The sequence below is a fragment of the Cyprinodon variegatus genome, unplaced genomic scaffold (genome assembly GCF_000732505.1).
Source record: "Cyprinodon variegatus isolate N-32 unplaced genomic scaffold, C_variegatus-1.0 Scaffold546, whole genome shotgun sequence".
Taxonomy (NCBI): Eukaryota; Metazoa; Chordata; class Actinopteri; order Cyprinodontiformes; family Cyprinodontidae; genus Cyprinodon; species Cyprinodon variegatus.
In genome coordinates this window covers 337,654-350,945 of record NW_015150999.1, presented here as the reverse complement: position 1 = coordinate 350,945, position 13,292 = coordinate 337,654, and the positions used below count along the sequence as shown (strand labels likewise).

General features: G+C 35.8%; 1 protein-coding gene across 1 annotated transcript in view; it reads left to right on the top strand.

Moving 5' to 3' along the window:
- The window catches only part of lrp1b (LDL receptor related protein 1B), a gene marked incomplete at its 5' end in the record, with an annotated part of 277,806 nt that overhangs the window by 228,949 nt on the left and 35,565 nt on the right, over positions 1-13,292 (top strand). The window contains 7 exons of the mRNA XM_015391547.1: positions 1,444-1,560; positions 3,036-3,142; positions 5,146-5,278; positions 8,729-8,835; positions 8,986-9,118; positions 10,531-10,653; positions 10,811-10,933. Coding sequence (XP_015247033.1) covers positions 1,444-1,560; positions 3,036-3,142; positions 5,146-5,278; positions 8,729-8,835; positions 8,986-9,118; positions 10,531-10,653; positions 10,811-10,933 — 843 coding nt within the window. The remainder of the gene's footprint in view (positions 1-1,443; positions 1,561-3,035; positions 3,143-5,145; positions 5,279-8,728; positions 8,836-8,985; positions 9,119-10,530; positions 10,654-10,810; positions 10,934-13,292) is intronic.

Sequence of the window (13,292 nt, the reverse complement as noted above, 5' to 3'; positions counted from 1 at the left end):
TTCATTTGAAAGGGTAAACTCTCCAATTTTTTTTGAATTACAGCAGATTCATCAAGGTATTCTTAAAAAAAGAATATTCTTTTTTTTTTTTTTTTCTCTGTTCGATTCTGACACAGGAATTATGTCCAGCTTGTTTGTTTGTGTTTTATAAGTGGTTGTGGTCATGTTTACATTGACTGTTTGAAGCATTTCAGAGCATAAGGACAAGTGATGGGTCTGGCTTTGACTGAACACCATCCAATTTATACTTCACTTACTCTGGTCCTCATGCTTTGATGTAATGGATTTCTTTCTAACATCTGTTTTGTGTTGTTTTTTTCTTCTTGTTTTTAGCTTCTTCTGCTGCTATGTGAAAGCTAAATAGGTTAGAATAAAACAAACAAAACCACTTTGTGCTACATCTCTAATGGCATGTGTTTCTTGAATTGTGTTTGGGCAAAACAAAACAAAATGTTGCCTATAAGGGTTTAACCAACTCTTAGAGAATTACACATTTTTATGTGTACATTTTTGTACCTCTGTACCTTTCCAAAATATTACCACTTACTGTATACATACATTTAAATACTGGATTCAGCTAAAATACTCGCTAATATATTCCTGCTTTGTGCACGTTCCTGTTTCTTCCCCCTGTTATGCTGAAACCCTAGAGTCTGCTCTGTATATTGAACAGTAAAGCACCCAAAGATGGTTCTACCAATATCATTGTCCCTGAAAATGATGCCTTTGGAATATTAATTTTCTGTGCAAATCCTTCGACTTCAAACTTAATATGCCTGGGACCACTTTCCCCCACTTCAAGACTGATAATATCCTCTATATTTTTCCACCAGAAAGATTTAATTCAAAACCTCCTCACTCTTGGAAGGACAGATTTAGTTTTGTCAATCCATTTGACATGTATTATCTGGGGTTTTTTGCTCAAGGTAATTAATTATGTTTTGGGTTTTTTGTATTAGTGACATTATCAGTTCAAACTTTTGTGAGGTGATAATTAAGAGCCTAACAGAAAGAACACAGCAGCATGAAAATGATCAAATCAGTCTTTTTTGTTTTTTTGTTTTAATAATCAAGTATTGATACACGTTGCAGTATCCAATAAAAAAAAGACAAAAAGCATAGTGGAGTTTTTTCCATTTTTTACGGTTACGTCTTCTGCAATAATGAGTAAAGGAGCTGTTTAGAAACATTTAATTCTGCCAACTTTTTTTCACCTATCTATACAGCAGGTCCAGCAGCATAGTTAGGTATGGAATCTTACTTTGTATTCATTTTTTGAATGCACCGTATTTTGAGCTCACATTCAGGCTTGCTCAGGGAAGCCCTGAGGAAACGATGAATACACTTTAAAATACGATAGCTAGTCCTTTATTAATATTCATGCTCTTTGAAGCCATCTTCATCGTTATGTTTTCTTTCTATTTGTCGCCGCTGATGAAAAAGATGAAAAGACCTGTGGACCTCATGAATTCCGCTGTGAGAATAACAACTGCATCCCAGACCACTGGAGGTGTGACAGTCAGAAGGACTGTGGAGATGGCTCAGACGAGGAGAACTGCAGTGAGTACACCTGACAACTTCACATGCTCTTAGCTCTGTTTATTTGCTTGTATAAACCATTGATGCTTTGCACTTGCTGTGAAGAATGTAACGCCCTTGAGGACACCTGACTGCCTTTTCTACCAACCATAACAACACTTTGTCTCGTTCGTTGATATATAAGCAGTTTTGTGCATTCAGAGCAATGCTGTTTTATCAAGCCTGCATAAACTGCCATTGTCAAGCACACTCTTTATATCTTTGCTGCTTTTCTGAGAAGAATTTTGAGCTTAGACTCCTGGGCTGCTTTATCCACTCATAAAATGACACTTGCTAACCCACCTTGTTAAATCTCACATCCTGTTGTGTACTCAACCCTTTGTATTTGCGTGGGAGGAATTGTTTGCCTGTATGTAAGATGAGCTCATGCATATAGTCTCAGTGTGATTTTTTTTTTCTTTTTTTGCAGTGTGTGCACATTTTTCCTGATTTATTAGATGCTTGTGCCTCCAAACCTATTAATGTCACTTAAAATGCAAATAAAGGGCAGTCAAGGGTTGAATGGGAAAAAAGACATAAAGCAGCTGGGCCAGCAGACAATGGAGGGGCTGCAAATCAGATTTTGCTGCAATGCCTGCTGGGAGTCTCTCTTGCGGCTAAACTCATAATACATGCCCAGAGTTAGCTAACAGTCCATGATAACAAGGGAGGACCAAGACAATGGATCTGATCCAGCTGTTTAGCACCAGTCTAATATTGCCCTCAGGGAGAGGCTACCACTATATAGCAAAAATAAGACTCTTGTCCGTGTGAATTTCTAAGTTGTGATTATAAGAGCTGCAATTAATGGGTAGCAGTGGTTCAATTGTATGTTTAGGTTTATGCATTTTGCAAAATACATTCATCATTTATATATATGTGTGCGTGTGTGTTTGTCCCTATATATATTTAGATATTATTTGCACATAGCAAGTCTTACATTAATGCTGCAATAAACCCAATATCACAAATGGCTTTTCAACGTTTTATAATTTTTAACACCATACTTTCTTGTTTTCATTTTGGCAATGTAAAGCAATGAACTTCCGATTGAGCAGATATGCTTATTCACTTGTGCTCGATTGCTTTTTTTAAATACTGATCGGACATCCAGTCAGATCGCACATCGGAGGATATGCATTCAGCATGCAACTGACAATGTAAAGTGATGATAGTTTTCTTTGACTATAAATCTGTTTGTAATTCTGCATATTCAATGTCTCTCAATAGTTAATACTGTTAAAATAATTAATTAATTGAGTTCTGCACCTGTAGGAAAATGCACCTGTATTTTTTAGTAAGCACTGAATGTTACATGTGAATGTAGTCCTCAAATAATTTTTACCATTATATACCTACTGGATACTGTATATAAAAAAACACTTGAATGCTTTTTTCATTTATTTATCTTTTGTAAAGAATAAATTTTTTTTACTTTTTCGTCTATTTTCATACAGGGCCTGTCACCTGCAACCACAAAGACTTTGCCTGTGCAAATGGGGAGTGCATTTCTTCACGTTTCCGTTGTGATGGAGATTATGACTGCTTGGATAATTCAGATGAGGTCAGAAACTGTGCCTGAAACACCTTTTAAAATCTTAATGTTTTTAAATTATTTTAAGAATAAATGACGGTGCAAAAAAAATGACTTACATACTGTCTTGCATATGGTTTTTAATAGCCTGCACAAAGGAAGCGTACAGAACTGCTTCTGAAGTTATTACTGAACATTTGCTCTTTTAAAGCTTGAAACTGCCCTTGTCATTTGACACTGATATGCAATGAAAATAAGCTAAGGTCGTATTTTAGCAGTATTATCGTTTGCCGAGAAAATCAAGTAATAAAGCCAATTAGGGCCAGAAATATTTGTGATTTATCATACAAGGACAAGAGCTTGGTATTAAAATTCATTATTCTTTTGAATTATTTGCCCTTTTTAGCATTAGCTATTAGAATTTTTGTTTTACGCATCTAATTTTGAATGCAGGTGCTGAAATGTAATTAACACCGTTTTTAGGTTTATCCCACGTGTACACTTACTGGCATTTTTTTTTATTTTGACTTCAATTAAGGTCAAAAATAAACACCCAGAAGGAATGGTCCAATTAGGATGTAATTTGAAAGAAGTTCTCTGTAATTCTCTATGTTTAAATCTGGTAACTATTTGGTCTATATAGGCCGATTAATCACAGCTTTGTGCAGCATCCAACTATCAGTGAAAGTGGTATATATATATATATATATATATATATATATATATATATATAATTCTGTAATATAAGCAATCTAATATCCAAAGAGAACAATATTTGTAGTCAGAGTGCTCCGTTTAGGCCTGTAGATAGAGGGATGAATGGACACACTTTAGCACATTGTCCACACTATTTAAAATTTCATCTTCATACAATTTTTTCCCTTCAAACTGAAAAAAATATTTTTTTCATGACTCTAAAACTAATTATTGGGTTTTTTAGAGTCCTCTAGCTGGGTGTTGAAAGCAGTTCATCACTTTTTTCTTTTTTTTCTGAGAACTCAGAATACATTAGAAAGCACAGCCCCATCACCTGTTTGCAAACCTTTGAAGCTGTGAGTGAACCGTGAGCTATGGGTGAGACTGCAGTATTATATCATTAGCTTGCACTAGTTTTAAGTCTAGTTAAAAAAATGAAGTTCAGAATGGAGACACAGTAACATATTTTCGTTTAAAGAACAGTTTAGTATTTGAAGATACATTTTTGATGTATATCAACTGTTATAGTATGAGCTGTTATAATCTCCTGATCTGGATTTTTCGTTCTGTTTTTACTCTGCGTTTTAAGCTACACTTTGATCAGTGTCATTCTGTGTTTTCCATGTCATTACTTCCATTTACTGTCATTATGCATGGATCGATAATCAAGATCTAGAAAGTAAAAGCCCGTAAAGGGATCAGTTCCGACCATTTTTATTTGACTGGCCCAGTCCCAAACCGACACCTAAACACTAACCCCCCGTTTGCTTCAACCTGAAGTCCTCCACCTGAGGCCTTGGTGCTTCGGGGTTCTCTGCTCAATCTCAGTTGTTCCTGNTTCGGGGTTCTCTGCTCAATATGAGTTTTTGCTGTGTCTATCACTTCCACTTCTGCTTATCTGTCTACCTACTCAGATAGCACTATTTTGCGATGGTCAGCCATTAGTTCTCTGTCTGTTTAGACAAGGATGTCCTTTAGGATCTTTTGTCAACACTTTTTTTTTGTGCAATTTTTTGCACAAAGGTACTTTTATGTGCCTTATACGTATTCAAGACTTACTGAAAAAAAGATATGTATTCTGATCTTGGAACACCACATTCACTCCATGTATCATTAGTAACCATTAGTTTTCCCGTTTAATGTTTTGTTGACACCTTTTTAATATCTTTTAGATACATTTGTTCATTTTTCAATTATTTTCACCTCAATACCTCTTCTATGTTTTATAGCTAATTAGATGTGATTAGATGTGTGAAATACAAAAATTTAGGCTATAAATTGAAATAATTTTTCTTTGTAATCATTTTTTTGTCCTTTCTCCATATTTTTTTTCTCAGAGAGGGTGTGAGGCTCACTGCGCAGATGACCAGTTTCGGTGTCACAACAACCTCTGCATCTCTCTCAAGTGGTTATGCGACGGTCAAGAAGACTGCAAGATGGGCGAAGATGAAAAAAACTGCCATGGAACAGGTATGAGCCTAAAAAAATATATACTCATATGACTTATATCTTGTCTCAAATTATGCTAGAGGTTTTGTGAATTATTCCTCAGAACAAAAGTTTCCTATACAAAAAGCAGCATTATTCATAATTCTTTTTTTTTTTTGGGGGGGGGGAGAAAATGGGTAGTTTTTGCTGCTCAGCTGGAATGAATTACATGGGGGGAAAAAAATCAAACATCAAACATTGATAGCTACAGCATATGATCACATAATGACTAGTGGGAAGTGAATGCATTTTCTTTGACAACAAAATCAATCTCCATTTGGAATACTGCTGCGAAAAGAATCAAAATAGTCAAACCATCAACACACTGGAAGTGCTCATCCAGCCTCTGAATATACCTAAATAGTTTTGTTGATGTGAGAAGAGAACAACAGCAACTCACAGAGGCACATCTCACAATCCAAAATTAAAGATATAGTGGAGGATGCTCTTTTTCCGGGTGGATCATCAAAATAAGTGGTCCATCTGATTGTCAGTCATTCTCGTGATATTTTGTAAGTAAGGCCGTCCTTCGTGCTCCTCCCCAAGAAGCTATCTTACCTCTCGGGAGCGGGTACAGGTTGTCCTTCACTATACCTTTAACTATGTGACCACATTTTTCAAAATGAACCAATTACATTTTAGATCAAATTGAAGATATATTGGATGCAAAGGAGGGAACCCAATGCTAAACCTGAAGTAGTTATTTGATAGTTTATTAGTTTGTTGAGTTGTCATTGTTTGCCACAGTTTAGTTGTCCCTCACAAATCAAACAGCAGGTTTAAATCGGAGACACCCCACTTTTACTGAAAACCTATCCAGGAGTCTCTGCAATTCTGTTGGCTCGCACTACTGCTCCTGTACAACCTATACTTGTATTACTGTTTTTTTAAAATGTTATAGATTAATCATCATAAAAAGGCTACATTTTTATGGTTTCAATAAATAATATTATCAAAACAAAACAAAGAAAATGTTTCTTATGCAGATTAGTAAAGGTGGGAGGATAAATAGGTGCATAGACAATTGAGTAAAACCAAAGCCAATATTATAAAAACTTCTCAGAGACACTTGAAAAATATCCAGATTAATTTTAAAAGCATATCATCAAAATTACAAATATTTTTTTTGTATCAGGTCATTTTCAGAGAAAAAAAGTTTTTTTTTTTTCCATAAAACAATGAGAAGATTTGTTTAAGAGAAATCATTATACTTAAGGAATTGTCTCTCTTTTAGGACAGTGTTAATCTACAATTTAGTAAACAATGCATGATTAATCATATTTTCGACCACTTCAACTCTTTGAATTTTGCTGCTTTGGGAAAATTTGCGGCTGTTTAAGGCTGGAGGAGCTGGAATACTCTGAGCCAGAAAAGGTTGATTTCGTACACTGTGGGCAGAGGGAGGAGTTGGAGGGAATGGAGCAGCTGGCTGTGAGATATTAACAAGTCTGATGAACTTATGAATAGCTACTTTCGTTGCCAGGAGCCCGGGCGTGTCATCCGCATTGCTACATTCATTGGATAAAATCTTCTGACATCATCAGACAGAAATCACATGCGATTAAAAACACATTCTGAGACACACACTTGAGTCACTTATTTTATTTACATACAAACATAATTTTACACTTTTTCTACAGTTAAAAACTTGTTCCTTCTGCACCGCATAAAGATGAACTTCTGTCTAGAGGCTCTTAGATGTGCAGACACCTGTGGGTTCAACCGAATGGTTAACGCCGTGGATTCTGACAAACCCCCATTCCACCAGGAGCATTTCAGAATAGAGCGGTTTGACTCAGATCACACAAGGATTTCATCATCTTACAGTAGGGGTTTAAACATGGAAGCTTTAAATAGAACATTAAAGTGGTTATTTGGCCAGTACAACTGTTGTCTCGCATGCCTGCTCTTTATCTGGTCACATTACCCATCAGCTGGTGCCTTTTCCTTTCTTGTGTTATCTTTATAAATCACATGAATCATGTAAACATCTAAAAATAAACATTTGTGGTCGATAGTGTCCTATGACATGAGATTCTCTGGTTGCTCTTCGCTGGAGAATACGTTGTTTTGATGTTTTATACCAAAATGTGATCCAAAGTCTGCACATGTAGTGTTTAACTTCACTGGATCCCTTGCTTTATAGAATCTCACTTCCTGCCTGAAAGATCCAATCTACATCAGATTGAGGGGAACTTGAACCACCAAGCATGAAAGATAATGCAGGGACGTTTTGTGGCGAGCCCAGTGGAACCACTTCCATTGACTAATGTGTCTGTGTCCAACCGCAGTAGCTGGGGATGGACGCTCTGAGAATTACTTGTGGCGTTAAAGCGTTTGGTGGAACCTTGAAGTTAAGCCAGTAGTTCTCAAACCTGTTCTTCAATCATATCTACCCTGCATGTTTTAGATATCTGCAGCACACCTGATTCAAATACTTGCACGACCTCCTTAGCAGCCTTCAAGTGTTGCAGACGCCTGTTAATCATTTCATTATATAGGTCAGGTGTGTGGCAGTGAGGAGAAATCTAAAGCATGCAGGGCAGTGGTACTTGAGAACAACTAGTCTCTTCCCTAAATTCTGACAGAGGTCACTGAGCTTCTGGCCTCTTCTAATTCAACTGGAGGCAGACTTGAAGCTGCTATCTTCCTTACAGACATGGAATCAATGGTAAACCTCTTTCATAGTCTGTGGCGGCGCAAGCTGCTGGAAAACAAAAATAAAAAAAGAAAGTGATTGTGGATGCATCAAAGAATGAAGAATTTCTGTCACTGTAAAGCATAATTCATTTTTATTGGAGTCATTCAGGCTAGAATGTATAATAATACACAGATTAAATCGTATCTGTATATTATTGCAGAACAGTTCAGGTTGTGCCTTAACAGTCTATGAAAGAGGTTTAAAGAAAGAAAATATAGACCAGGCCTGGGTGATATCGTTCAAAAAATGAAAATTTCAGATTTGATCATACCAAATCGATTTATCAATATTCAGTCTTCTTTTCATTTAATGAAAGGAAATTGAATATATTTTATAAATTGCCCTTTTTTTTTTCAAGCATTTCATCTGTAAGTATAATCTCATTTCAAAGTGCAACAAAATACAACCTGTCAAGTGCAGATGTTCTTTTTTTACTCCTGTTCCACTTTCCCGGGCAGTGAAATTTTGCCCAGCATTTGTCTGGGTCTGTTTATGACGAGTAAAAAACTGCTGACACAGCCACAAAGCAAGGGGGCAACACAGAGAAAGAAAGGGCACATCAGAATTTGGGGGTTTAAGGTCTAAACCTAAAACTCCAGAGTGCAGCCGTTTCCCTGAAATGAATTTCTGCTGCAGTTTTACATGCCAAATACTTCCCATAATCCTGCTTTTCATGCAGTGAAAATACAGAAGTAAATCAATTATAATATCTTTGCACTTGTATGTTCTAGTTGTCCCTTCCTGCTCTGTGAATGAGTATGTGTGTGCCAGCGGAGGATGTGTGTCGGCTAGCCTGCGCTGTGATGGGCATGACAACTGTCTTGATGGCTCAGACGAGGTCAGTAAGGCTTCACATGTTTTCAGTTATTAAAGGAATCTCATACCAATGAGTCCTTATTGTGCAGACAATTTTAGAAAATTAACCTGTAAAGAGTTTTTTTTCCACTGGTTACTGCCTGAGTATTTTGTGTTTTATTGTTGCGGACAGATTGGTTGTGTGAAGGAGTGCAGAGAGGATGAATTTCTGTGCCTGAATCGTGCTCACTGCATCCCTCGGCGCTGGCGCTGTGATGACGTGTTGGACTGCATGGATCACAGTGATGAGGAAAACTGTAACCATGGTAAATTGAAAAAAAATTTTTCAAAAAAAAAGTATTTGGATAATACTAAGATAGGTTATGTCATATAGTTCCAGTTAGAAGTTTATACATTGATATGTTTTTTTATGTATGATGTCTTTTTACTGTGTTTTCCAAAATTTAATTATCCTTTAACCTGGAAAAAAAAATGTATGCCTTTTAATCATTTTTTAAAATTATTGAGATATATACCAAGACACCACTTTGGTTTGAAGGTGCAGAACCATTTTTGTTGTCAAAAAAGTATAATTTTGGATGAAAGCTACACTTTTTAACAGAATAGGTAATGCTTAGTAAGATTAATTCCAATTTTTTGCAAGGCTGAGGTAGGTGCCTTTTTCTAAACTGCTTTGTCCAAATTTAAAGTGGAGTATGTGATTGTATCAGTATGGGAACACTCAATGGTGTTCAGATTTTAATCATCTAACTCAATGTGAAGTAGGGTGAACATTACTATGGTTGAGATGAGATTAACTCAACTAAAATTTAGAGTAATTGAAGAAAAGTTTCTCAGTGAGATTAGCTGAATTCCTAAGGACACCATCCAGCGGTTTAGTATTGTGGTGGCAGCATGATGCTGTGAGGCTGTTTTGCTGCCAGCCAATCCTTCACATATATTACATCTGATATACTTTTAACCTTTGCTTAAAAGTCAGGTCTATGCAAGTAAACAATCTGAATAAACTAATTTCATTTTTGATCAGAAGTGTTTATAAATATCGAAATGAAAATATGTCTGGAGCTTGTTAATGACTCCCAAAAAGCATGTATTTGTGTTTTTGGTATCTGACTGGAACACTGTTATGAATATGAAAAATGTGAGTTGTTTATAAACTGAGTTTTCTTATGCTCAATGTCCAATTTCAATATTAGAAGAGTAAAGCAAGGACATTTTTATAGAGATCAGAATTTTTCAGACAGACAATCTGACAAACAGCAATAAATGAATCAACCAAATACATACAAAAAAGACTTGTTAACATCAACCAAACCAAACACCAGTTTCCAAACTAACTAAATTCACCTTAACATAAATAGAAACAAAACCTTCCACCAAATAAGGGGTATTAAGAAGTGAAACTTATTTTTCAACCACCCTTGCCCTCATATTGCACTTAAATTTACTTCAAGTACAGTGACCTTCCTGTTTAACTTGTTTTTTTTTTCCAATATTTACATACACAAGATGAAAGCATAATTCGCAAAGTCAGATGAAAATGTATCTCTAATGCACAGAAATAGATTTACCCTTTTATTTGCATGAGGTACAGCGATCCATAATGCCTTCATAACTGTGGAAAACAATCCGCCTTTGTTTTCAATTAAATTTTATTTGAAGCTGTTGTATCTAACTTGCAGTAACAAAAGTTTATGAAACTTGTATTTAACTGCAGGAGCCTTCTTCTGTCGGGCCGATGAATTCATTTGTAACAACACCTTATGTAAACTCCACACATGGGTGTGTGATGGCAAGGATGACTGTGGTGATAACTCTGACGAAGATACAGAAATGTGTGGTAGGTGTAATGTCACTCACAAGACCTGCATCCAAAAGCCAACAGATGCATGCTTTTCTTGTTTTAACTTTTAAGCAACCCTAGATGGAAGATTTTGCTGTGTTTCAAATGTCAAGAGAAACAAATGACTTTCCTTTTTTTATCTCTTGGCCTTTAGCTAAGCTTCCCTGTCCGCCCACAAGGCCCTTCCGCTGTAGAAACGATCATGTGTGTCTTCGCATGGACCAAGTCTGCAACAAAGTGGATGATTGTGGCGATAACTCTGATGAAGAAGAATGCGGTGAGCTCAGAAAAAACACATTTAATTCTGCTAAATAAGTGTTTAGGAAAAGAACATATGGTATTCGTTAACCAACTTCAGATAAATGACGGTTGATTAACATTGGTGCACATATTGTTTTAATAATTTCCCTCACTGTAGTGTAAGTTGTGATTTGCAGTTAATTTTTATTAATTTTACTTTTTCTTTGTTTTAATACCAGATGGAAAATCTAGCGAAAAGTTTTTTGCTTATGTGTCCCTTATTGATGTGAAGGAAAAATACAGATTTTCTTGTTTTTTGAATTTCACCCAACAACAACTTTGTTGTGCCCCCCTGCCAGCGTCCTAACATCTTCCCTCAGCACAAGCTGCCTGTGAATGCTCCCACAGAACAAAGAGAAAAGAAGACAAATAACTCTTCTTTTCTATCACTCCCTTGCTTCTCTTGTCTTTCATTCATCTTTCTCTCTGATACCATTGAGACCCTCATCCATCTCCTACCTCAGTCCATTAGCTCTCACCATTGTAGTCTGTCTCCATCAATCCATCTCCTCAATTTCATCTTAATCCCATCATCTTCCTCCCCATCACTTCATTATGCCCCTTTCCTATTCATTGTCACACTGTTAGAGTTAAAAATAAGTACATGTTTTTAATCTCTACAGAAAAAAATGGGAAGATAAAAATTTCACCTACAGCATAACTAATTATATCTATGTAGACCAGCTGCAACACTATGTGATCATGTACATTAAACTGGACGTTTACAGAATTAATTTCATTTTTTATCGGGAAGAAATTATCAATATTTTTAGGCTGCAGTCAATCCAAGTTATTCAAATATTAGTTTTTGCCAATAAGGGAATAATTTCCCCAAAGCAGCTCTCTCTAATCATATTAAAGTTATTACAATCGATGGTTTGTTTCTGTATGTGGTACTGTGCTTGTGCAACTCATGGTTGGAAATCTCCCATTATCCATTCCTCTGTTCATATATCTTACATTATCATCAAGAACGATGTGGACAGACTGGCCATCTTTTTCCCCTGTGTTTAACATCTAATCGATTACCTGCTTGATAAGCCCTGCTGTATGAGATTCATGGAGCTGCAGGAAATGCAATGCTGAACGTTTTGGATCAAGTGAGAATTCAATTTACTGTGCACTGAAGCTGAGCAAAAACATCAAGCGAACATCAGAGCTCCTAAGCAGCACCTTCTGAGAAAAAAAGAAACTTTTTTGATAAACTCATTGTGTTGCATTATGTGCAATAGACCAAAGACCCATTATGATCTCATTCAGTTTATAGTTTCAGTTAAACAAACCATGCTTTGTTCACACTGACATGTGCCGATACACTAAACTGTTTAGAGATCAATGAAATTCCCATCATCCAACAGCAGACAATAAGGTACTCGCACTAAGAACATTTTACAATGATATATGCCCCTCCACTTTATTGTGTTATACAATAGATAATTTAAAAAGAATAAAACAAAGTAAAAATAGCTAATTGCTGATCTAGTCTAAGTACAAATTTTAAATCCCTCCACTCTGCCAGCTAATCCTTGAAATTTTGAGCAGTGAGTGAACTACATGCAAACTTCACATAGTTAAAAGTTAATTGGTCATCCAGCAGTGAGAGTAAGATGCTGGGTTGAAATTTATATCTTACAACTGAAGGAAATCCTGAGGAAGTTTTCAGAGTTTTGCACCTTCTTAGAGAGGCGGATGCATTTTTAAAAATGATTGCAGGTTGAACTCTGAGGTCAAATAGTGGCTAATGAGTTTCTGTCAAACCGATGCTTGGAAGGACTTGGGTGGGGAGATAATTGCTGAGAAGGACACAGTAGACTACTATGTTGAATTTTAGCAAATATTCCAGTAATTCTAGAATAATTTCTGCCTGATTTGGATTTGAAGCGGAAACGTATAAAACTGTCTGAAATGTTAGAAATTTTGTTTCCACAATTTAATATATAAATATCGGCACTGGATTCACAAAGAAGATTGTGTAAAATAAATACAGAAAGTAAGTTGGCCTTAAGTCTACCAGAAGCTGTTATTTATAGATTATTTAAAGCACATTCATGAAATGTTGACAAATTAAGGAATAAATATGTATGTATGGAATAATATGCTGTAGGAAAAATAAGGAAACTGTATTTGAGAGTAATATTCTTCTTCTTTATGTTGACAAATTAAAAAGGAACACATGCTTGATTATACTTAGTAATTTTTGTTTTCTTCACCTAAATAATCACAAAAAACGTAATACTTCATTTAAATAATGCGCTTAACATGCAAATATTTTGAAAGGCATTTGTTTTTTCCCACACACATATCTATGTATATATCTATATCTATGGAATTTTACA